Below are 26,684 nucleotides of genomic sequence, written 5' to 3'. Positions count from 1 at the left end.
ATGCCTTATAGATGGCATTTGGATCCCCAAAAGTTAGTTTGTATGTACCCAAACCTACAACCCAAATGTTGGAGATGTGATTGTGTTGATGCTACCTATTTTCATGTTTGGTGGACTTGTAAAAAAGTTAAAGCATTTTGGATAAAAATATGGTGGATTATTCAAAATATTTTTTAAAAAAGGATAAAGTTTACTCCACAGTTGTTTTTGTTAGGTATAATTATGGCTATAGAGACTAATTTGATTTTGAACTTAATAACTGCAGCAAGAATCTTGGTGGCACAGTACTGGAAGAAGGAAGATTTACCTACTATTCAAGAATGGACATTAAAAGTAGTAAATTTAGCAGAAAATGGCGAAAATTTCAGCATATTTAAAGGACCATTCAAATGAGAAATATATGTTAGAATGGAGAAGATGGATTGATTATATTCAAGGCAAATATCGGACTAAAAAATTCCAAATAGCTTATGAATGATCAAAGAGATTTTATAAAGTACTTAAATTTAGTTTAGTAAAAGGGGAGTTAAAAGTTCAAGAGGGGGATAGGAGGCTATAGATAATTAGCTTATGTTAGCTTATGATTGTCAAATGTTATACCCTGTATTTTGCTCTGGGAAGTGGGGGGGGGAGGGAGGGGAAGGGGAGGAGGGAGGGGGAAGGGGAAATGTCTGTTAAACTTTTTAAAACTTTTCAATAAAAAAAAGAAAGAAAGAAAAAGATTTGACACATCATATCCAGAATAAAAATAAGAAGATTTAATGTGATTTATGGAGAAAAAAATTAAAAATTTGAAAAATGGAAGGAAATATACGTTTGCATGCAAGGAAATGAAGATAATGTGATTAAAAATAAAATAAAGTAAAGATGGATTGTAATAATAAAAGGGAGGTTTTTATAGAAATTAAGAATGTTAAAAGAAATTAATTAATACATGTAAAGATATACTTGATGCAAGAACTATGTTTTAATGTCAAAATGTTAAGGAAAAGAACAAGGATAAATATGATTAATTGAAAATGTTAAAAGGAATTTATAAATAGACTTAAAGATATGTATTAAGCAAGAACCATGTCTCAATGTTAAAATGTCATGAATGTAATGAAAAAGGATACAGAAAAACATGATTATGTGAAAAAGTAATGCATAGATGGATGAAAACAACAAAGGAAGGTTTAAGTAGAGATTGATAGTTAAACCAACTATGAATATGCTGTGTTTAACAGCCAAAAAGTTATAATATGCTGTGTTGAACAGCCAAACAAAATGATTATGCTGTCTAACAGCCAAACCAAACTGAATATGCTGTGTAATGGCCAAAAAAACAAAAATTAATACGCTGTGTTTAACAGCCAAACAAAGGGCATGCTGTGTAACAGCCAAAAAATAAAAAAGGATATGCTGTGTTTAACAGCCAAAATAAATGGTTATGCTGTGTTTAATAGCCAAGAAATAAAAATGATTGGTTTAACAACAAAGATAAAGACAATAATGTTGGGTTTTCTTTTAGGAAAATATAAAATGAGGTGGGATAATAAAAGTGAGGGGATGTATGTTGAGAGTGATAGTTAACAGGAATAAAATGAATGAAATAGGTTCAATAATAGAAATAAAGAGTATAAATTTTGAATTTAATAGTTAGAAAAAAAATGGGTATGTTGAAATTAAAATTTTTTGCAATGTTTAATATAATTGTATGATTTTTATCAGTGGTTCCCAAAGTGGGCGGTACTGTCCCCTGGGGGGCGGTGGGATGCCTTAGGGGGGTGGTAAGAGGCAAGGGGGGCAGCGGGGGGTGCTAGAGGCAAAAGGGAGTGGCAGGGGGGCGCTAAGTGGCAAGGAGGGTGGCCCCCACCCTTTGGCCTGTGCCTCGCCACAGTTACCTCCTTGCAAGCAAACAGCAAGAAAAAACAACTCCTTTCAGCTTCAGCATAGGCTAATTAGCCTGTTAGATCAGCCTCCCGACTCTCAGCTGATTTGCTCTCAGCTGTTTTGCACAGTGCTCTACTGCTTGCTGCAAAGAGCTAAATTGCTGGAGCAGATTTTTTTTTCTCCTTGTGCAAATCAAGCTGAAAACAAAACTGAAAGTAAAGCAGGCTGTTGGCTGTTTGCTGTTATGTTGGAAAATTAGCAGAGGTAGATTTCTTTTCTTTTTCCTCACCAAAAAAGGTAGGTGCAAACAATGGGAAATTTAGGGCAAAAGAGGAGAGTTTAAGATTTTAAAACACAAAAGAAAAAAAGCTCTATTTAACTAGGGAATTGTAATAATTGAGATACTATTAATTGTATATTGTGTTGAAAGCAGAAATGGTTAAGTTGTGGTTTGGAGGAATATATGGGGGAAATTATTTGGTTTATTATTATTGGTAAATATAATTAATTGATTTGTAAGAAATTGGATTGCATGGAAATAATTGGAATATTCATGTTCATATTGATTAATATACAAAAAAGATAATTATATAACTAATTGATTTATATTAAAATGTTGAATTTGTATTAAACAACTGTAATATTACATAATTAACCAATGTGAGGATGGATATAAAAATAGATGACAATGGGAAGGGGTATAGGATATAGGGGTATAGGGGTATATAGGATAGAAGGGAAAAATTGAATTTGATTAAGATTAGAGATGAGGATGAAGGGTAATATTGGTTTTTTTAAAAAATAGATGAGGAATAAATATGGCAAAAAGAAAATATAGAAATTGTAAATTTAATTGAACTAAACACTGTTTAAATTTGTAAACCGGCCAAATACTCTGTTCAAAGAAAATACATTGTATGTTTCTAATTATTGCTATTTATTCATATTTGTTCTCTCCCTCTCTCTCTCTCTCTCTCTCTCTCTCTCTCTCTCTCTCTCTTTTTTTTTTTTTTTTTTGCTTTAATTTATATGCCGCCCTTCTCCGGGGACTCAGGGCGGCTTACAATGCGTTAAGCAATAGCCTTCATATTTTTGTATATTTATACGAAGTCAGCTTATTGCCCCCACAATCTGGGTCCTCATTCTTTAAAGAATAAAGAATCCTTTATTCTTTAAAGTTTAACAATTCATTCTTTATCTTAATATCTTTACATTTGTTTGAGGTTGCCTTTCTTTCATTTCATCTTTTTTATTGTACAGCAATCTTTCTCCTCAAACCTACCACCTCTCTTTTCTTTACTTCTTACTTTGTCTTCCCCCCCTCTTCTTCTCCTCCCTACTTCCTCCCTCTCTTACCCTCACTCCTACTCTAATTTCCCTTCCCTTCCTTCGTCCCTTCTCTTCCTTCCCTCTCTCTCCTTCTTTCTTCCATCTCTCTTCTCCTTCCTTCATTCCTCTCCATTGCTGTATTCATTTTCAATTTTATATTTTCCACTATGGAGTCCAGGCAACCCTGGTCTTTCTTTCATTTATCAAGTATATTTCTCAAAATTTCCCCTCATCTTTTTAATCATTAGCAATATATTTCAATATATTTTTTGCAAGCTAACCAGTTCTCTGCTTCTTTCTTTCTTTCTTTCTTTCTTTCTTTCTTTCTTTCTTTCTTTCTTTCTTTCTTTCTTTATTTATTTATTTATTTATTTTGGTTTGATTTATATGCTGCCCTTTTCCGGAGACTCAGGGCAGCTTACAATGCGTTAAGCAATAGTCTTCATACTTTTGTATATTTATACAAAGTCAGTTTATTGCCCCCACAGTCTGGGTCCTCATTTCCCTTAAATTACTCCCTTACTTTTTGAAACATCTCCCTTAGTGTCTCATATTCATCCTCCCAATTCTCCATATTTTCAATTTTAAAAGGCTAGGATTTTTAAGCTTATTCTTTTCATTTACATATGTGGGGGGGGGGATGCTTTTCAAGGAGCCACAAGGGGAGCTGAGAGCAGAGTCATTCTGACAGTGTCTTTTAAAATTGCTTGGAAGACCCATTTTTTCCCTAACAATAATGATTTGTATACTTTGGAATAAAACATATACCTGGAAAAAGTACTTGCAAAATTTGGACAGAAGGAAAAGAAAGGCAGGACTGAGTGGCTGTGGTTTCTGACATCCTGATATAGTCAGTGACTATTGGGGGCGAATCATTGGCCCCCACGGAGGGGGCGTGCAACTTGGGCGTCCTCCTGGATTCATGGCTGTCTTTAGAAGAGCACTTGACGGCCATGACCAGGTGGGTTTTTCATCAGGTTCGCCTGATTCGCCAGTTGCGTCCCTTTCTGGATCGGGACTCCTTATGCATGGTCACTCATTTATTTATTTATTTATTTATTTATTTATTTATTTATTTATTTATTTATTTATTTATTTTCAATTTATATACCACCCTTCTCCCTGAGGACTCAGGGCAGTGCACAGCCAGAATTAAAAACATGAAATACAAATATTAAAAACAATTAAAATCTATATAAATTGGGCCCAAAATTTAAAAAACCACAAACCAATTAAACATTTAAAAATTTTAAAAAATTTCTTCCTAAGCCAGCCCGGCTTGCTGGAAAAAGTGGGTTTTAAGGGCACGGCGGAAGGCACTGAGGTCTTGGATTCTCCTTATCTCTGGGGGCAGCTGATTCCAGAGGGTAGGTGCCCCCACAGAGAAGGCCCTCCCCCTGGGGGTCACCAGCCTACATTGTTTGGCTGATGGCACCCTGAGGAGGCCCTCTCTGTGGGAGCGCACGGGTCGCTCGGTGGTCGTCGGTAGCAGCAGGCGGTCTCGAAGATAGCTAGGCCCTATGCCATGGAGCGCTTTAAAGGTGATAATCAACACCTTGAAGCGCACCCGGAAGACCACCGGGAGCCAGTGCAGTTCGCGCAGGAGCGGTGTTACATGGGAGCACCATGCCCTCGTCACCTCCCGCCTGGACTATTGTAACACTCTCTATATGGGGCTCCCCTTGAGGAGCACCTGGAGGCTCCAACTGGCGCAGAGTGCGGCCGCGCGGGTAGTAATGGGAGCGACATGGTGCTCCCATGTAACACCCCTCCTGCGCAAGCTGCACTGGCTCCCAGTGGTCTTCCAGGTGCGCTTCAAGTTTTGGTTCCCACCTTTAAAGCACTCCATGGCTCAGGACCTGGGTACTTGCAGGACCGCCTACTACCACCAATTGCCTCCCACCGGCCGGTATGCTCTCATAGAGAGGGGCTCCTCCGGGTGCCGTTGGCCAAACAATGTCGACTGGCAGCCCCCAGGGGGAGAGCCTTCTCTGTGGGGACACCTACTATCTGGAACGAGCTCCCCCCGGAGATACGGAGAATCCCGGATCTGCGCATCTTCCGCCACACTCTAAAGACCTTTTTATTTCACCAGGCGGGCCTGGCCTAACTTTCTCCCTCTTTTTAAACAATTTTAATATTTTAATATTTTTAATATTTTTAATACTCAAAGTCTAAATTTGTTTTAAATTGATTGGGGTTTTAATCTGTCTGGGCCAAACTATTTAATTTGATTTTATTTCTGCTTTTTAAATTTTGTATGTATGTATTTTATTGTTGGCTGTTCACTGCCCTGAGTCCTTCGGGAGTAGGGTGGTATACAAATCAAATAAAAGTAAAAGTAAAGTAAAGTAAAGGACTGGACTCATTATCACTAGCTAGTTAGTTCATTGTTTTCAGTGACTCCCATTGATTCTAAACTCATTTTAAGACTGGGATTGGTGACTCCTGAAATTTAAGTATTCAACATTGGTCTCAGAAATCTTGGATTTGAACTATCAAATCTCTGATTTGAACTATCAAATCTTTGATTTGAACTTTGATTTGAACTATGGCAAGAAAAAATGTAAAATGGGGCCAAACCCACTTAACCATAATAATTTCTAGATATTTTAAGTGTAGAGGATTCAAGTGTTGAGAATGACCCATTATTTCGTCTCTTTTTCCGGACTAGGTACCACTATTTGATTTCTTTTCATTTTATTCAAAAAGCAACAGAAAACCCAATACAGTTCAGTATGAATTGGTGTCAGATCCCTAAAAGTGATACTGCCATTCAATCGGAGGAGAGGGGACACTTGGATTCAATTCACTAGCATTGCCTGTGTCAACAGATATTTTACAGCCTATATCCTGGCACCAAAGAGCCCTGAGATCCCCTTTACCTGCAGGAATTTTTATGATAGCCATGTGGGTTGTTTCACTTTAAAGGATAATGGTGGGAATGCATGTGTGTTCGGGTCCTCAGAGAAACTAGTAAAGAAAACATCTTCACACCTGTGTATTGACTAAAATCTGCATTCTGACTTAAAGGGAGGGGTCTCTACCACTTTAATCCTACTGCTTTGCCTAAGGGCATTCAGATCTTGCTTTAGCTGGATGGCTTTCACTTCTGCTTAATAAAAAAAATCCTTTTGAACAACCACGTTTCAAGAGTTCTCACTTTCTTAAATTAGAAGGAGAGGCGATCCTTACAATTGGCTTTCTAGTCCTTCCTTGATGCACTTTTTCACATTGGTTATCTAGTTTAAATGCCAAAGAAAAATCAATGATATATTTTTCAGACCTTTGGAAGATCACACTGTCAATTGTTCACACTGCTCAAGCAAAACTAACAGGTGTGAATTAAGTTTTAGCTAAAAAATGGAGCTTTAATTCCAGAAATCCATTCTTTAAACTTGGACTTCTGGAATTAAAAGGCTCTGGATTAAATGGTACTCCAGACAAAAGATGGAGAAGAGTATCTTGCTTTTAGACATGATAATAGCTGTCTAGAAAAGTGAGTTATGAGCTATTTTTACATCATCAGAAATTTAATTTATTACCTGTTAAAAATGCAAAGCCAAGGAGTACAAGGAGCAAATAAAAGACCTTCATGTTGGGGTTGGTTCTGGGCCAAATCTTACTTGTGGGACAGAAACCAGCTCTCAGCCCTCCTTGTGACTTCTTGAAAAGCATCCCCCCCCATGCTCCACCGCCCGAGGAGGCAGGGGAGGGCTGCAGGTTGATCCCAAGGGGGTCTGGGAATGGGTGTGAATTCATCCCACAGCCCTCTCCATCCCATCCTCTGTGAAATTGCTTTCTCCCACTCGCTGGTGGTCAGCAAATTCAAAAGGAACCCCCGGCTGAGTATCTGTCAGCGTTCCAAATTAGGCTCTCTTCCAGCGCTGACATGAATGAAATGAAGCAGAGAGCAGAAGCGTTGATTTATTGCTGAGATGAACTTTTACCTAGTTTTCTGCATACAACAGATAGTGTTACCTGGGTGACAGAGGGTGGGGGGCAAATTCCTGTGAAAAGAACGTGCTGTGACGAAGAGATGGATCTGCATGATGGCCAATGGGACATTGGGGTTGGAGAGCGGAAGAGGAGGGTGTTGGAAGGAGGGGCCAGTTTGGTTGCAACCAGAGTTCAGGCATGTCGGGTTTTTTCTATTCTTAAATAAAAGAGATTCATTAGAGACTTTGCGTTTGAGAATGAAGTTTATTTAAGATAGCACCGAAGCCTGACAGTATCACTGCTCTAGATTGGTTGATTCAGAGGATTTCTTTAGTGTTAACTAATAGTGTTAGCTATTTTAAATTTAAAAATCCATGGCATAGGGCCTAGTTATCTTCGAGACCGCCTGCTGCTACCGACGACCTCCCATCGACCCGTGCGCTCCCACAGAGAGGGCCTCCTCAGGGTGCCATCAGCCAAACAGTGCAGGCTGGTGACCCCCAGGGGGAGGGCCTTCTCTGTGGGGGCACCTACCCACTGGAATCAGCTGCCCCCAGAGATAAGGAGAATCCAAGACCTCAGTGTCTTCCGTCGTGCCCTTAAAACCCATTTTTTCAAGCAAGCCGGGCTGGCTTAAGAAGAAATTTTTAAATGTTTTAAATGTTTTAATTGGTAGTGAGTTTTAATTGGGCCAAATTTATATATCTTTTAATTGTTTTTTAATATTTGTACTGCATGTTTTTTAATTCTGGCTGTACACCACCCTGAGTCCTTAGGGAGAAGTTCAATAATAAATAAATAAATAAATAAATAAATAAATAATAAATAAATAAATAAATAAATAAATAATAAATAAATAAATTCCTTGCATCGTGACAGGTTTTTCTACTGTTGATAAGCTTTCGGATGACTTTCTTACCCCTGGGGGAGTTGTAATAGGAGAGGATGCTGCTATTGAGGCTACATGTTTCTTCATCACTTTTGTTGATGTCACTGTGGTAGACATGTTAGCCAAGCAAAGGAGATTTTTCCAAATTATCATACACTAATATTAAGGGGTCTGCTTAAGATTGCACAGTCAGATCAGCTTTCCTTCTTATTTAAATCTCTTGTTACTATTTGACCTCAATTGTTTAACACTATCCTACGAATCTAAGATCAAAAATCCATTCAAAATTATCCTATCAACAATTAATTACAATATATTATTTAGCAAACACTACCTTATAACAGATAATTCATTCTTAATATAGTCTTAATCTTATAACGTATACAAACTATATAGTAAACAAAATTATAATAAATAACAAACCAAAATGGATAATTAAATAGTCAATCAATTAGTCATCAATTATTGTTCGTAATTAATAAAGGTTGGGAAATATAAATTATCTTCAGTTACAATTAATTAACTTGTTACACAATATATTTTACAGTAGAGCAAAAGAATTAATGGGGATTCAGAAGAATATTAAATTCAAACACTATTCCAACATATCACAATAAAAGGACTAATCGGGAGAGGTCTCACTGTCAATAATCTTGGGGAGGAAGGGGAATCAGGAAGAGAATCACCCCCTACTCATTGCCTTTAATTTCACAGTTACTATTTCAGAGAGTCATTACTCTTTTTTATAAAGTTCCTCTCAATTGTTGTCACCGCTATACAAGTTCCGCTCCGACACTCGTTCCAATTAAACAGGGCGTCGTTCTTCCATTTCACCAAGATTCCACGGCAGTGAGAAAGCTGAAGAGCAAATAAATAAAAGCTTCCTTCACTTACAATCTTGGCTGCCGCTACTCTGTTTATTCGCTACACGGTCCCGTCAGCGCCAAATTCAATCCCCACTCTTCTTCTTCTTTTTCCATTCAGTTCTGTCTCATTTCCCTGTGCTGGTCAAAAATGCAGCGTTATCGGCTTTGGGGCCACTATTCCGCGGCCCTCTTCTTGTCCTCCGGATCCTCAGAGCTCAGGCTTCGTTGCGGCGAGGGGTCACACACCCCTCCTTGCCTCCGAAGAAAGGCCCTCCATTTCCCCAACCTCTCCAGGGCTGAGAATGGCAAAGTAAAGCTGTGGAGGCTTGAGAAAAGCACTCGGTACAGAGGAGCCAACTCTGCACTGGTCTTTCTGCCCTGACAGTTGCACCGGAAGTCAGGGATAGATTTGTATTGAAGCAGCCTGCAGGCCTCCCAAAGGCTCTGTGCACCCTGTTTTTGTGAAAAACGGGCCCGTTTTTCACAAAAACAGGATATGTGGGGCAAGGCTTCAGGAGGCCAAAAATGGCTGTATTGCGTGTATTTTACTGTTACTATCTTCCTTAGTAGGTCGTGCAAACCGCTATTCTGAACAATGCTATTTATAGGGGTGGGGGTGGGGGCAGTGGTGGGTTGCCCCGATTCTATAGAACCAGTAGTAAAACCGTCAGAAGTCCCCGCCCACTGACCCCGACATCACCAAAACGTTTCTACACATGTGCAGAAGAGCATGTGTGTGTGCAAGTGGCCCCACTGCAAACTGGTAATAAGTAGAACCCACCCCTGGGTGGGCGGCACTGAGGATGAGTTTGTAGTATCAAGGGGGCGGTGGACTGAAAAAGTTTGGGAAGCACTGATTTATATTGTTAAAATATATCCATCTAAGCAAATGAAAGAGAAAATGGATTGATAATTGGTTAGGATTTAAGATTTAAGTAATGGGTTTTGGGGGCTAATGGCATAGTTATATAGATAGATTTGAGGGAAATACTTGTTTTAAAATATTTAGTTGTATTAATTGAAAAATAAGATTTTTTAATGATTTGCCTTAATATGTGACTGGGGCAAAAGCTTCGTTTTGAAAATATGTGTTTTATGTTTTTGTATGTTTTGTATGCTCTAGTTAGTAGTACAATATTACCAGAGAAGAAGCTATGCAAGATTAGGTTAACAACTCTTAATGCCTTTTTGGCAATGTTGTTACAGTGGGCTCTGGCACTTAGATCTTTAGAAATGATTACTCCAAGGTTCTTGACAGAGTGAGGGTCATCTACAAGGTCATGTCCATCTAATTTGTATTTTACGTTTTGAATTTTTTTTGCCAATGTGCAAGACAGAGCATTTGTTGGTTGAGATTTGAAGTTGCCACTTGTTAGACCAATTTGACACATAGTAAAGGTCTTTTTGAAGGGTACTTGCATTGTCGGTGGTGTTGAATAGTTTAACATTATCAGCGAAGAGAACACAGTTGCTTTTAATATGATCGCAAAGGTCATTTATGTATAGTATGAAGAGTGTTGGACCCAAAACACTGCCTTGGGGAACATCGCTATTAACATGTACAGGATTTGATAGAGCACTTCCTATTTTGACCACTTGTTGTCTGTTTGACAGGAAGACAGCTATCCATTTATGTAGGAGTCCAGAAATGCCATAGGATTTTAATTTTAGAAGTAATTTGTTGCGTATCACTGAATCAAAAACTTTACAGAAGTCTATGTAAACTGCGTCTATTGCTTTGTCCTGATCGAGATGTGTAGTCTATATGTTTTTGCAATGTAGTAGTTGTAGATTACAGGATAATTTTTTTTCTGAAACCAAATTGTTTGTTAGAAAGTAGGTTGTTTGTCTCTAGGCAGAGGGTAATAGATTGATTAAAGATTAATTCCATGACTTTGCAGGTGATGCAATATAAAGAGATTGGTCTGTAATTTTCAACTAGGATAGAATCTCCCTTTTTGAAGATAAGGATGACCTTGGCTTGTGATCATTGGTAGGGCAAGGAGCTGGTACTGAAAGATTTTTCAAAAATTATGCTTAGAGGTTCTGCAATTGCAGTGGAAAACTTTTTAAAGAAGTATGCACATAGTCCATCAAGTCCAATAGATAGAGATGGTTTTAGATTGCGTACTCCTCCATTCGGGAGCGTGGGAGGATCCCTTGCAAGGTCGTGCTGAGGATTTTGTTCTGTAACTGCATGATAAAATCACTCAGATTCGGGAAGGCCTGGTCTCCGACTGGGTAGGTACAGACGGGATGATGGAGGCCGGTCTTGAGAATGTCATTTGGGAGGAGTTCGATCCTGTTGCTCCCGAGGACGTGGACAGGATACTGGGGCGGCTGAATGTGACCACATGTTTATTGGACCCGTGTCCCTCCTGGTTGGTACTGGCCTCCCGGGAGGTTACGCGAGGCTGGCTCCAGGGCATTATCAACACTTCCTTGGGTGAGGGTGTCCTGACATCGGCCTTGAAAGAGGCGGTGGTGAGGCCCCTCCTCAAGAAGCCTGCTCTGGATCCGGCTGTTTTGGCTAACTATCGTCCGGTCTCCAACCTTCCCTTTGTGGCGAAGGTTGTCCAGAGTGTGGTGGCACGAAAGCTGCCTGGGTACCTGGATGAAGCTGTCTATCTGGAGCCACGCCAGTCCAGCTTCAGGCCTGGGCACAGCACGGAAACGGCATTGGTCGCGTTGGTGGATGATCTCTGGAGGGCTCGGGATAGGGGTTGTTCCTCTATCCTGGTCCTGTTAGATCTCTCAGCGGCTTTTGATACCATCGACCATGGTATCATGCTGCGCCGGTTGGAGGGGCTGGGAGTGGGGGGCACTGTTCTACGGTGGTTCTCCTCCTATCTCTCCGACCGGATGCAGTCAGTGTTGGCAGGGGGGCAGAGGTCGACCCCGAGGCGCCTTGTCTGTGGGGTGCCGCAGGGATCAGTCCTCTCACCCCTTCTGTTCAACATTTATGTGAAGCCGCTGGGCGAGATCATCCATGGCTTCGGGGTGGAATTCCATCAGTACGCTGACAAGACTCAGCTGTACATTTCCACCCCAGGCCATCCCAACGATGCCCTTGAAGTGATGTCCCGGTGCTTGGAGGCTGTGCGGATCTGGATGGGGAGTAACAGGCTTAAACTCAACCCCTCCAAGACCGAGTGGCTGTGGCTTCCGGCGTCCCAATATAGCCAGCTGGCGCCACCACTGGCTATTGGGGGCGAGTTATTGGCCCCCACGGAGAGGGTTCGCAACTTGGGTATCCTCCTGGATGCACGGCTGTCTTTAGAAGAACATATGACGGCCATGGCCAGGGGGGCTTTTTATCAGGTTCGCCTGATTCGCAAGTTGCGTCCCTTTCTGGATCGGGACTCCTTACGCACAGTCACTCAGGCACTCGTCACTTCCTGCCTGGACTACTGCAATGCTCTCTACATGGGGCTCCCCTTGAGGTGCACCTGGAGGCTCCAGCTGGTGCAGAGTGCGGCTGTGCGGGGGATTATGGGAGCGAGAGGGTGCTCCCATGTGACACCTCTCCTGCGTGAGCTGCATTGGCTCCCAGTGGACTTCAGGGTGCGCTTCAAGGTATTGGTTACCACCTTTAAAGCGCTCCATGGCATTGGACCTGGGTATTTGCGGGACTGCCTCCTGCCACCAATAGCCTCCCACCAGCCAGTACGCTCCCATAGAGAGGGACTCCTCAGGGTGCCGTCAGCTAGGCAGTGTCGGCTGGTGACCCCCAGGGGGAGGGCCTTCTTTGTGGCAGCACCTGCCCTCTGGAACGATTTGCCCCCGGAGATACGGAGGATATCAGATCTCCGGGCTTTTCGCCACGCCCTAAAAACTTTTCTCTTCCATCAGGCAGGGCTGGTGTGAAAAACCCCCCCCCCCCCCGTTTTTGAGATATTAGATTTTTAATTGTTTAATGGGTTTTAGCCGTAAGGTTCTTAATTTTTCGGCCAAAGGATATAATTCTTTTAAATTTTTAACTTTTGTATTGGATGTTTTTTACTTGGCTGTGCACCGCCCTGAGTCCACCAGGAGAAGGGCGGTATACAAATTTAAATAAAATCTAAAATCTAAATCTAGTGCCTTTTCAACATTGTCTTCTGTAAAATCAATATGTATAAGATCACCGTAATCATTGTAATTGTCTGTAGTACTGTTGAGTCCTCAGAGTTACAACTCCACACACACAGGCCATGTTGCCAGCCGCTGCAGATTGGTTAAGACGCGAGCAACTAAATTAGCGGGAAATTGCTGCTTGCGCATTGGTTTGCGCTGTCTGACAGCTTGCTGTTTAAGTAGCTGTCAGATGGCTTGGTTGTTGTTGCCACTATGTGGAATTGCTTGTTCTAGTTGGTGTTACAATAAAGTTGATGTTCTGAGCAGCCTAGCCTCCGCCTCTGTTTCCCCACCGGATCTTACAAGTACGACTGGGAAATATTGGGTATGTGTTGTTGCTGTTTACAAAGACTGAGCCGAAGAACATGTTAAAGAGATTGGCTTTAATGGTTTCGTCAATACAGTCTTTGTTGTTTGGACCTTTTATTTATTTATTTATTTATTTATTTATTTATTTATTTATTTATTTATTTATTTATTCAATTTCTATACCGCCCTTCTCCCGAAGGACTCAGGGCGGTGAACAGTTAAAATAACATACATATAAAATGTGAATATAAGATGATTAAGCCAATTTGGTTCATCGGTTAAGAATTAACCGATTAATTAATTAATTAATTAATTTTAGGGGTGGGATGGATCTCGAGTCTTTAAGTTTGTTGTTTACAAAATTATAGAAGGCACGGGTGGATTTTGTGTGTAGAAGATTTTCTTCTTGCTTGATGTGATAATTGGTGCATTCAGTCTTTATTTGTTGGCATAAATTGTTATAACGGTTTTTGAAGTTAGCTACATAGTTAGTTTTGGTTTTTTGCCACAGAGATTTTTTTTTGGATTGTAAATTCCTTATTGTTATTGGTAGTTTATTTTTTCTGGTTTTGTGGGATATTAGTGGTACGTAAAGTTTAATGATTCTTTTGACTTCATGCAAGAAAATGTTGTAATGGTCATCAGCAGTATTACAGCCAGAGAATAGAATTTGCCAATCAAGATATGAGAGTTCATATCTTGTTTAAGGTCAAGGCCACAGTTAACATGGGAAATGATCCTAAAGCCTTAATAAAATGACTATTTTTGTTTTAATCGCAATAATACGTGCACTAACAACTGCTTTAAACTCAATGTAAATTGTGCTAAACTTGACTGTAAAAAATATGATTTCTGTAACAGAATTGTCAAAGTTTGGAATGCTCTACCTGATTCAATTGTTTCAGCTACAAATTTTCAGTTTCAGTCACAAATTGACTTCCGTGGATGTTACATACTTAAGTGGTTACTAGAGGTGGCATGCATAAGTGTGCTAACGTTACTATATTTTTATTCTTTTATTCTTGTTCTCGTTTTTGTTTGACAAATTCTAATAAATAAATAAATATCCCTATAACGATTTACTCTCTGGGCTGTACCTCAGGACAGGAGGCTGATCTGGACACCCTTGCTTACCAGAGATGCATGAATCTTGATCTCCTCGGTCAATCAAGAGGTAGCGGGGGCTTTCTGGAGCCCAGGGCAGAAACACCAGCTGGATCAACCCAGGCACCACATTGCTGGCTAGAAGAATAGGCCAGCTCTCTTCTGCTCCCAAGATTTCCCTGCATTAAAATCCAGAGTCACTTATGGAAACAGATGCAGGGTCTCATTTAACAGACTTTTAATTGTCAATTGTCATCACAGCAATGTCTCAATCCATACAAAAGGCCTTTTTGCCGTGTTTAAGGTTTGTTTAAGGTGCGGCGCATAGCCAAGCTCTGGGTACCCTACAGCAGGCCCCTAACAAAAGGTGTTTCTTGTAGATGACACACACACCCCAGGTTTCCCCAGACCTTTGTATCTCACCTGAGTCCAGCCACCTGGCCAAGCACCAGGCCGAGGGCTGTGAAAGATGCCGAAGTCATAGCCACGGCTCCACGCAGCTCCTTGGGTGCGCTTTCCCCCAAGTACATGGGCTGGATGCTCATGGCCACTCCTGTGCAGACAAGTCCCCAGTCTCAGAAAGGAAACATATTTATTTTATGACATCTATTATGACCACTTGGCTTCTGGTGACAGGGATTGGTCAGCCATGGCTTTTCATGCTAAATGAGTGAACTTTCCAGCCAAAGTGTCAGTCCCTCAAGCTTCATGCATCTTGAGGGGCTGACATAAAGTTTTATTCTGTGAATACTCTCTCCTTTCCCTTCCCTTTCGCTAAACGAGGCTTTCTGCTTGTGCTTCTTTGGCCTCAACCAACAGGTATGACAGTAGATAGGGTCTCCCTTAAAAAACCAAGTCCTGTGCCACATAGGGTTTCTAGCACCTCAATTACACCAGGGGGAAAATGTCAATCAATGCAGATCAGAAGAATCCCATGGGCATATCAAGGCACTACCCATGCCACTGTATTCTGGACCAACTGAAGCTCCTTAGTGGTCTTCAAGTGCATTGCAATAGTGGAGTCTAGGGCATAACTGATTGTCTGAAGAGCCTCCTGGTCAAGAAAAAAGACACAACTGATACAGTAGATGCTGCTGTGCGAAGAACTTTCTGTCTACACCATCAGCTGCATATTGAGCAGGAGCTGTGAGTCCATATAAAGATCCCCAGATCATGCACTAAATAAGGAGGTGCTACCCCATTCAATGAGTTTAAATGGACTCCAGAGGATGGTAGAGGACAGGAAGGCCTGGAGAAACATTGTCCATGGGGTCACGATGGGTTGGACACAACTTCACAACTAACAACAACAACCCCACCCAAGTTTAAAGATGGACTATCCTCAGATTCAGTGGCCCTCACAAAGAAACATACTTGGAGGTCTTCTAGTCCAACAGCCTGCGCAAAGCAGGAGACCTTATATCTGCAACCATTGATAGGATTGAGTCAGAAATGGTTCCTCCCCTCCCAGACTAATCTTGACAGCGTCATTTGGCCAGTCTGGTGTTAAAAGACACAATTGGGTATCCTCAATGTATCCTAGCCAACAATTGTGGAATCAGCCCCCCCCCCCAAATGAAGAGAACACCCCAAAGTTCTGTCTTCCCATTCCCAATCCTCAGAGCCAGCTAGGAAGGATACCATCGTCAATAATATTGAAAGCAACTGAGAGATCAAGAACCTCCCCCCCACCCCCGGCCGCCATTGAAAGGCAAAAGCAGATTTTGATGGATTCTTGGCTCCAGGTTGTAGCCCTGACCTATCTTCAAGGAGCAAACCCTGGTCAGATAGCATAGACTGCTTTTCAAAATGCTTCAGCGACCGTGTATCTCCTCATGTCTTGGACCTACCAGAATTGATGCCAGCAAAAAATCTGCTCAGCAAGATCATTTCAAAGGATTTCGCCACCCGGCTGAACCCCACCAGCAGTGCAGCAAGGGCCACAAATGCGTTGTTCAGCAGTAAAGATTTCTTCCTTCAGGGGAACCAAGGGAAAAAAGTTTCAAAGGCTTGTTTTGCTTTGTTTGCCTCTTTCCTGGGCCTCTCTTGGCCGTCATTCAGCATCACGGCTGCTTCTGTGGCTCCTTGCATGGCCAGAGTGGCAGACAGCCTGGGTTCCAGTGCCAAGATCTTAAACAGGCAGTGGCATGTTAATGGCCTTTCCCCCCCCCACCCCCAAGTGGAATGGGAAGACTCAGTGGCCAGGTGGGCATGGCTGAGTAGGCATGGCTGGGTTACGACTGGCCGGAGAAGTGCAGTAGTCTTGGCCCTGTTGATTCAGGACTGCTGGGTCAGGATGGAACAAGTCACATTGCTGACTTGATGAAGGAACAACTCAGTGCCCCACAATCTTCTCACCTCCCCAAACTGCCATCAGCCAAGCATGTGCTCATGCACACCTTGCATTTCAGGTTTGGGGACTTCTCCCCAAGCCCAGGCACGATTGGCAGTTTGCCAGCTCAGATGTGGCTAAGTCTCCAAGCTTGAAATGGTGTATGTGTATGTGGTGTGTGTGTGTGCATGTGCACACGCGTGCAGCACGCCAAAGGAGACATTCTTCTCCCAATCTCAGATATCTGAGCACTGGCGTTTCCCTATCCAGTGCCCCCTCCCGGCAAAGCAGGAGGACAATGCTGCTGCACATGGAAGGACAGAGGAGAAAGTTTTCATGAAGCAGTTTCCTCCGAGTCCAACTTCTGCCTTGACAAATCTCTGGAGAAAAGGAGGGGGTGGCAGGGGAGCTGTGGGGGAGGCTGGCCAGGCAAAGCAGGAGGCGAGGGTGACATTGCTGCATGTGGAGGTGAGCAGTCAAACTTCTGCCTTGACAGATCTCTGGAGAGCAAGAAGAGGAGGCAGGGGAGCAGTGCTCCCCTATCCTGCATGAGGGAGGCAAATGAAACAAATATTTTTTAAAAATAAACAGGTTCCCGCATGTAATGAATTATTCCATTTACAATTTGAAGACTTCAGAAACTCTTGACTTAATTCTGAGATTGCTTGTTATTCAGTGGACTTTCTCCCCATTTTTGCCCACATTTTTTAGCTAACGTTTTATTAGATATTAACAGATTGCTGCATAATTTACTGCTTAGAAATAGCATGCCAAAAAGACACATATATTTGCCGCAGGTCATGGAAGCAGAATATATAATAGAGTTCATACATTGATCTGTTTTATATATAAAATCATCATAAATGTTACTGTCATTTCTGGTGCTGATTTACATGTGGCTAGTTCTTAAAGCAATCGTCCATTTTATATAAGCCAATCTAACAGCAAATCATTTATTACAAAATCATTGGCGATGAAGATTATTTTAAAACTATAGAGTTGGAAAACAATGTAGCGATTTTAAAGGGGAACTATTGAGCATATCATTGCTGATCTGCACCAGAGCATTGTGCAGTCTTCAAGCACTCATTTATAATATATTAATAATGTCATTTCTTTCTTCTTTTTCTTGATCGAACTACAAAGATCTCTGGAGAGAAGGAGGGGTGGTGGGGGAACTGCATGAGGGAAGGCTGGCCCAATCTGCCCGCATCCTTACCATGCATGCTTGGAAATGGGGATTCCCTTTCAAGAAGGGCCAGCCTCCCTCGTTCAGGACCAGGGAGCACTGCTCCTCTGCCACCCCTTCCTTCTCTCCAGATATCTGTCAAGGCAAAAGTTGGAGGAAACTGCTTCCTGCAAACTTTCTCCTCCATGCTTCCATGCACAGCAGCCTCATCCTCTGCCGCCTGCTCTGCCAGGAGGGGGCACCGGACAGGGAAATACCAGTGCTCAGATATCTGGGACTGGGAAAAGAATGTCTCCTTTGTCATGCTGTGTGCGCACACACATACACATACACACACACCATTCCAAGCTTGGAGACTTTTATCCACATCTGAGCTGGCAAGCTGCAGTCATGCCTGGGTTTGGGGAGAAGGACTTCTCCTTCCTCTGTGTACAAAAGCCCCAAACTTGGGCTGCGGTCTGTATATGTGTGTGCACGTGCACACGCTTGGCTGCCGGGAATTTGGGGAGGTGAGAAGCTTGTGGGGCATTGTCTCCAAGTCGAGTTAGCTGGTGCGATTTGTTCCATGCCATCCCCAGGCAGCAAGGTGGAGTTGGCTGCACCTACCGAGTCAGCTGTGCCGAGTTAGTGGCATTGAGCCAACCATGTCAAGTCAGCCATCTCACCTAACCATGCCTACCTAGTTGTGGCGACCTGGCTGCGACCACTCAGCCATGCCTACTGAGCCACTCCCACCCTTTCCCAAGAGCTGAGATGCCAAACCCTGAGAGAACAGAGGAGATCTGGGCATGGGAGTGCGGACTGGAAAGCCTCAATGCATGCCTGAATGCAAATGAAACTTCAGGGGTCTCTGCTTACAGGGGCTCCTCCTGGGACTCTGAGCTGCCCCTGCCAACCCTGCATTCTTTGGGCTGCTTAGCTGAGCAAAAGGGTAGGCAGCCTCTGAGCAGCCCACAAGGGAGGAAAAAGACTTTGTCCCTGTCCTCGTCCAGCCCTCACACTCCTTAGTTTGCAGCCCTCTGACAGAACTCTTGTACAGCTAGACTACAACTACCAACTTCCAGCTCCCTTTTGCAGTGTATGGCGCACCCAAGTTTCCTGCCCCTCACTCATGACCAGGCTGCATTAGTGATCAGGATCATCCAACTGGAACCTGTCAACATGGAGAAAATAGCAGGTTACCAGGAAATAATTTGATAAGAGTTAAGCTGGCAAAAAGTAGCTTCAATTGCATTCCATTTGGTTTCATTAAATGTATGATAAAGACAGCTATCTGGAGTCCGGTGTCCAAATGCTCCTGGCTGAATCCAGTTCTAGAAGACACTAGAAGATATTCCTCCTGCTGAGAGAGGCTGATCCAGTCCAGCACAGGCCTCCCGACCCCTCACCTGCCCATCTTCACAGCCATGGGAGCAGCAATTAGTGCTCCAACCAGGCCCCCCAAAGGATACACGGCAACAATGAAGGACCAGACCAGCGTGATCATTTTTGCCTCCAAGGCAGCTCCAGTGCGATCCAACCAGGTTTCATTAATAAAGGACTGGATGAACTACAGGATGAAGAAAAAAATATATTGTGTGGGAGAAATCAGAGCTGGATCACACAGAGCCCCACCCACTGAAAACCAGCTGCTCTGGGAACTGCTGGTGTGGCAGTGGGTAGGAGCCATGAAAACCACTAGAGGAGGTCTGAATTTAGTTACTTCACAAGCTATGACTCCTCAAAAGCTGCAGGAAGAATCTGGGAAATATCCAGAAAGCCTGTGCCTTAGCTGAAGGGCAGCTGTCCCAGAGGACATTTGTTGTTTCTGAACCCTCCTCACAAGAGGACACTGCTACACATCAGAGGAGTTAGGAGATAATGTTAGGTTTCTCCCAAGGCCGACCTGTCCTGCCCTTCACTTTGTGAGATGAGGGGAGCATCTGCCAAAGAGCTCATGAGATGAGCCCAAAATCTGGGGGGAGGGGGGAGGATGAGAGGCTGTCCCTCCCTTGGGGGCCTGTTCCAATGAGAGGTGATCAAGGTGTGGTAACAAAAGGGCCACCTTACCACAGTGGGGGCGTTGATGATGGTGAGATTGTAGCCATACTGAAAAGTGCCACCAATCCCAGCTGCACAGATTGTCAGGATCAGGATCTTACCTCGAACCTGGGGAAGAATCACAAGTAAAGTTGGCAAGTGCAGCACCTGGATGGGAAGTTGTTTTTTTTTTCCAGCTCTCATGCGCAAGATGGCGGTTCCCTGAAGTGTCGGCTGAAATTGGGGATGTAAGAACGAGCGACGGGAAACCGGGGGGGCAGCCGTTTTTCCATTCTTCGGCCCCCTGCCCAATATGCTGAGCCTCCGGCAGTTTAAATGAGCCGTCTCCAGCAGAAGACGGCTCTCTCCTGGGGAGGGCGATGGCGATGAGAGGATTGCATCAGCTGGGCGCCGCTAGGAGGGCGGCGTCGGCCTCTGCAACAGCGCCACGGCCATCAGAGCTTCATCGGCCGGATCGGCGCTTTAGACGCTGTATACCCTCGGCGATTCTACATTCTACATTGGAGGGTGCTACAGGCGCTGTGATTGCTGTAAGATTGTTAGCCCCCCTGATGAATCTGCTGGGATTAGGTCAACGAGTATTGTGGAGGCCTTGTCGATGGTGGTGAGTGCCACACCGGAGATGAAGGGACTATGGCCCAGCAGATTATTCTGCTAGGAATTACATCTAATAGCCCCTGAAGGGCGTGAGGCCAGGAAGATCTGGATCTGGGTTGTAATATCCCAGCATGGACAGACTATGACTGTGGGGTTGGTGGACCTGAAGAAGATCTGGGGATTGGGAGTTGGCCGGAGGGGAAGTGGTAATTATCCATCTTGCTCTTCCCTGGGGCCTCTCCCTCCCCCGTTTTTGATGCCCCCCCCAGACTGTTGCCTGCCTTGGTTTGGCCCGCCTGCTTATTCATCTTCAGTTGTTTATTGGGACCTTGTCATCCTCCTCCTTTTTGAACTGCCATCTGATCCCTGGCTCCTCTCTCATCGCGATGTGTTACACCTCATCTTTTTACCCCCTATTACTGCCTTCATTGGACTCAATGTATTGGACAGAGACATGGAGTTACAGGCTGAAGAGCTGTGAGTCCTGGTGGACTGCTGCTGCATCATGTCCCTAGGACCTGTTCCATTACTCCGCTGGTGGTTGCTCCCCACCTACCCACCGTGAGAACGTGGTTGCGGCTGGTTCCGCTGGATTCATTCACTGCAGCTTCTGGACTCCCCCACCGCTGTGAGAGAGTGGTGGACATGCCGGCCTGGTTTGCCGGCCTGGTTTACTCCTATTTTGTCATTCTTCCCCTCTTGTTTACCATCTCGGTCCCCTGTCGCTGTCTTCCCACCCACTTCTCATATTTATTCTGTCTTACACTTTGGTGACCCTCCTCGCTCTGTGAGATGCCCCCCTCTCGCAGACATGGCCTTTGGATTTATCGAAGGCCTACCTCAAGGATGGGTTTTGGAACCCCGAATGGTGGCATGCTTCTAAGCGTGGTCTGAGGGGTTTTTTAATTAAGACTTTTAACCAAATTTTAAGGGGACCCAGGAGGTGGGTGGTGAGGGATGAGCCAGGGGCGGCTCCTATGGTTCAGCAATTGGGCCCGTCGGATGGTTGTGGGGGAAGGGGGGAGGGGGAGGGAACGATGAGGCTCGGTGGAGAGAGGGTCTTCCAATCCCTGTGATGGTTGGGAGAGGCGGAGGTCGGGAGAGGGGGGGCTTGGAGAGCACCCCCGCTTTGTTCAAGCGGTGGCGCTCTCCTGCCCCCTCAGCTCATCCTGCTCCCCCGACGGCGATGAAGTGCGGAGCCCTGGACTCTGGCTGGTATATTTGAATGCCAGGTCCGTGGTGAACAAGGCCCTCCTCGTTCGAGATCTTATTGACGAGGAGGACGCGGACCTGGCTTGTATCACTGAGACCGGGCTGGGACCAGAGGGTGGTGTCCCTCTCGTGGATTTATGTCCCCCAGGTTTCCGGATACTTCACCAGCCGCGACTCCAGGGGAGGGGCGGAGGAGTGGCGATAATTATAAAGGAAAGTCTTAGTCCTAGGGAGGTCACCGTTCCTCAGATAGGTGGTTGTGAATCCCTTCTTTTGAAATGGGACCCTGGAGTTCAGTCAGGGCTGTTGATCACGTACCTCTCCCCCAGCTGCGTGGCCTCAGCCCTGTCCGCACTACTAGATGTCTTAGCCGAATTGGCGGTGGAACTACCCAACCTTGTGGTTGTGGGAGATTTCAACCTGCCGTCGGCTGGTGAGACATCTGAGTTGGTGCGGGAGTTCATGACCTCCATGATGGCCATGGACCTAACTCAGATTGTACAGGGCCCAACTCACATTGGAGGACACACACTCAACCTGATTTTTCTCTCTGGACGGTGGATAAATGATCGTGGGGAGGGGACTTTATCGACCCTCTGTCATGGACCGATCATTCCATCCTTAGGCTTGACTTTCCCACTGCCATCCCCCGTCGCAGGGGTGTGGAACCAGTAAGATGGTTCTGCCCCAGGCGCCTGATGGAACCCAAAAGGTTCCTGATGGAGCTTGGGTCATTTCCTGCCTCCTTAGCTCATGATTCATCCGAGGCCCTTGTCGCAGCCTGGGAATGGGCTGCAGTGGGGGCCCTGGATCGAATCATGCCTTTGCGGCCTCTGATCCAATGCAGATCCCGGGCGGCTCCTTGGTTCACCCCGGAGCTCAGGGAAATGAAGCATCGGAAAAGACGCCTGGAGGGTGGTTGGAGATCTTCCCGATCCGAGTCTGACTGAACACAACTAAGAACCCATATTAGGTCTTATCTTGTGGTGATGGAAGTGGCGAAACGTAACTATTTCGCCACTCTCATTGCATCTGCAGAAAACTGCCCAGCAGCCCTGTTTAGAGTGACCCACTCCCTCCTTAATCAGGGAGCGAGGGAGGACCCCTTGCAGGGCCGTGCTGAGGATTTTGCACAGTTTCTGCAAGATAAAATCACTCAGATTTGGACCGGGTTGGACTTCAACTGGACAGAGTCCGTTGAGGTGACAGGGGCTAGTCTTGTGGAAACATCTGGGTTGAGTCTGAGCCTGTTTCACTGGATGACATGGACAGGATTATGGGTAGGCTAGGGTCCTCCATGTGTTTATTGGATCCTTGTCCCTCCTGGCTAGTTTCGGCAGCCAGAGAGGTGACTGGAGACTGGATCCAGGCTGTTGTCAACGCTTCATTAAAGGAGGGGGTCTTCCCCGCAGCACTCAAAGAGGCAGTGGTTCAACCCCTCCTTAAGAAGCCTAACCTGGACCCTGACGTTCTTAACAACTACCGTCCAGTCTCCAACCTTCGCTTTTTAGCGAAGGTTGTTGAGTCCGTGGTGGCGCAGCAATTCCCTCAATTCCTGGAGGAAACTGACTACCTCGATCCTTACCAATCTGGCTTCAGGCGTGGTCACAGCACGGAAATGGCATTGGTCGCCCTAGTAAATGATCTCTGGCAGGCCAGGGATGGGGGTTGTTCCTCCATCCTGGTCCTTCTTGACCTCTCAGCGGCTTTTGATACCATCGACCATGGTATCCTGCTGCAGCACTTGGGGAGATGGGGTTAGGAGGCACTGTTTTACAGTGGTTCTCCTCCTATCTCTCTGGTCGTCTGCAGTTTGTCTGGGCGGGGGGTCAGGGATCCTCCCAGAGGCCTCTCACTTGTGGGGTGCCTCAGAGATCAGTTCTCTCCCCTCTGCTCTTTAACATCTACATGAAACCGCTGGGTGAGATCATTCGTGGTTTTGGGGTGAGGTATCATCAATATGCTGATGATACCAGCTTTACATCTCCACCCCTGACCACCCTAGGGATGCCCTTTCCGTGATGTCCCACTGCCTGGAGGCGCTGTGGGTTTGGATGGGGAGGAACAGACTTAGACTCAACCCTTCCAAGACTGAGTGGCTGTGGATGCTGGCATCCCAGGATCTGGAGGTTCCATCTTTAATGATTGGGGGAGAAACCCTTGCTCCCTCTGATAAGGTCCACAACTTGGGTGTCCTCCTGGATTCTCGGCTGTCCTTAGAGGACCATCTGATGGCCATAACCAGGGGGACCTTCGCACAGGTGCGTCTTGTGCGCCAGTTGCGCCCTTTTCTAGACCGGGATGCCCTCACCACAGTCACTCATGCCCTCGTTACCTCTAGGTTGGACTACTCTAACACCCTCTACATGGGGCTGCCCTTGGGATGCGTCCGGAGGCTCCAGCTAGTCCAGAACGCAGCCGCGCGGGTAGTTACGGGGGCATCTAGATACTCCCGTGTAACACCTCTCCTGCGTGAGCTGCACTGGCTGCCGGTGGCGCTCCGGATACATTTCAAGGTGCTGGTGCTTACCTGTAAAGCCCTTCATGGCTTAGGCCCGGGATACTTGCAGGACCATCTCCAGCCGCTCTCCCACCGTCCTGTGCACTCTCACAGAGTCGGCCTCCTCAGGGTGCCGTCGGCCAAACAATGTCGGCTGACGGCCCCCAGGAGGAGAGCGTTCTCTGTGGGAGCCCCGACCCTCTGGAATGGATTGCCCACTGAGCTCAGGATAGTCCCCAACCTTCTTTCCTTCCGTCGCAAGCTGAAGACGTGGCTCTTTCATCAATTCAACTGATCCGTTTGGGGATACATTGTCATAATTTTAAACTCTTTTTAATAGGGTTGCTGATTTTAATTTTATTTCATTGTGATTTGTATTGGAATTTGTCATAATGTAAGCCGCCTTGAGTCCCTAGGGAGGTGTTACCCCCTCATAGAGCCACCGATTGTGCCATAGAGTTAAAACCAGGTGTTCAGCTACCCAAGCCACGTATGTACGCCATGACCAAAGCGGAGTTGGAGGAGCTCAGGAGATACATTGATAAGAATTTAGCGAGGGGCTTTATACAGCCGAGTCGTTCACATATGGCCGCTCCTGTGTTATTCCGGGAAAAGAAAGATAGAGGCTTACGCTTGTGTGTGGACTTTCGGGGATTAAACGCTGTGTGCGTCGAGCATTTATATCCACTACCTCTAATGAAAGATTTCCTGTCTACCTTGGCGACTGGGAAAGTGTTCACAAAACTGGATCTCAGAGAAGCCTATTATACGCTTGAGGAAAGAAATTGAACAATATGTCCACAGCTGCAAAGGCTGTGCCGTGGCAAAACCACGGCCAGGAAAGCCCCTCGGCCTTTTACAGACTGTAGCGGAGCCCACAAGGCCCTGGGATGAGATTGGAATGGATTTCATTGTCGACCTTCCGGAAAGCAATGGGAATACTGTAATATGGACCGTAATTGATCTTTTTTCTAAGCAGGCCCATTTTATACCATGTCACGGCTTGCCATCAGCTCGGAGGTTGGCGAGGATGTTCATTTGGCATATATATCGGTTACATGGAGCACCCCGCCGTATCATTTCTGACAGGGGTGTTCAATTCACCGCTAAGTTCTGGCAAGAATTCATTCAGATGATAGGGTCATCGCAAGGACTGAGTTCAGGCTTTCATCCAAGCACCAACGGAGCTGCCGAAAGGGCTAATGCCATGGTAGAGCGGTATTTACGTTGTTACGTGTCGTATCAACAGTCTGATTGGTCAGACTTGCTACCGTTCGCTGAGATAGCGTATAATAACGCAGTCCATAGTAGTACAGGAAGCACCCCCTTCCAAGTTGTGTCAGGGAAAGAGTTTCCTGCCATCCCTGAATTGGATTTACATGATCAAGAAAAGGTGTCTCCTGATACGTGGGCTACTCGTATCGGAACCCAATGGCCAAAAATCAAAGAAGCTTTAGTCAAGGCAACCGATTCATACAAAGCCCAGGCCGATAGAAAAAGAGCAGACCACAAACAATTTGCTGTAGGAGATCGTGTCTATCTCTCTACAAAATATCTAAAATTAAGGACTCCTAGTCGAAAACTAGGACCTAAATATATAGGACCTTTCCCTGTACGAAAGATAATCAATCCAGTAACTGTAGAGCTACAGTTACCATCATTACTAGGTAAGGTTCATCCGGTGTTCCATAGCAGTTTATTAAAGCCAGCGGACTGTGTCCGGGAACAGTTAGAAAAACCAGGCCCTGTAGAGGGGGACCATTACGGAATAGAAGATGTGTTAGACTCTCGGATCCGTAGGGGTAATATACAATATCTGATAAAATGGAAAGGGTACCCATTTGAAGAAGCATCCTGGGTGGGGGCTAGGGATGTACACGCCCATCGCCTACTGAAACGATTTCATAGACGCTATCCGCAAAAACCGGGTCCTTAGGGTGGGGGGTATAGTGCCCTAACAGGTTGTTAACATGTTCCTTTATATCTTCCAGGAGCACCCTTGGTAGGGGGGGCCGCCTGTCGAGACCACTTCTCGACAATACAACCAATAGCGGCACGTACGAAGCCCTGATTGACAACTATCAAAAAGAAAGAACTGTGGGGTTTGGTTGGGGGGTGGCTGGGGACTCACAGACACATTGGTGGTGGGGGTGATTGTTATCCGAGGCGGTCGGTCACGAAGCGGCCGGCATAGGGAAACTTGTCAATTGACACCTTCTCTTCGTTGGAAATGAGTGACGAGCCGTTCCGCGCATGCGCCAGGACCGCCGTACCCGGAAGGGCGTGGGTGCGGCTGGCGCGAGGATTAAAAGGACGTTGGGAGGCAGGCGCTCCCAACGCCGACTTTGTGCTAATCGCACTTGTACTGCTTGCTTTCGCCGGAGCTGCCT

General features: G+C 45.2%; 1 protein-coding gene across 1 annotated transcript in view; it reads right to left on the bottom strand.

Annotated features, from left to right (window-relative positions):
* Window positions 1-21,229, bottom strand: part of SLC2A11 (solute carrier family 2 member 11) — a 38,385-nt gene extending 17,156 nt beyond the window's left edge. Inside the window, exons 1-6 of the mRNA XM_070951059.1 lie at window positions 21,143-21,229; window positions 19,995-20,093; window positions 19,334-19,494; window positions 16,275-16,399; window positions 14,848-14,977; window positions 14,455-14,603 (exon numbers count right to left, since the gene is read on the bottom strand). Coding sequence (XP_070807160.1) covers window positions 14,455-14,603; window positions 14,848-14,977; window positions 16,275-16,399; window positions 19,334-19,494; window positions 19,995-20,093; window positions 21,143-21,229 — 751 coding nt within the window. The remainder of the gene's footprint in view (window positions 1-14,454; window positions 14,604-14,847; window positions 14,978-16,274; window positions 16,400-19,333; window positions 19,495-19,994; window positions 20,094-21,142) is intronic.
* Window positions 21,230-26,684: the final 5,455 nt, after the last annotated feature.

This window comes from Pituophis catenifer, unplaced genomic scaffold, assembly GCF_029215685.1.
Source record: "Pituophis catenifer annectens isolate HBS135680 unplaced genomic scaffold, rPitCat1.0.hap2 SCAF_10, whole genome shotgun sequence".
NCBI classification, from domain to species: domain Eukaryota; kingdom Metazoa; phylum Chordata; class Lepidosauria; order Squamata; family Colubridae; genus Pituophis; species Pituophis catenifer.
This window is presented reverse-complemented; position numbering and strand designations above follow the sequence as displayed.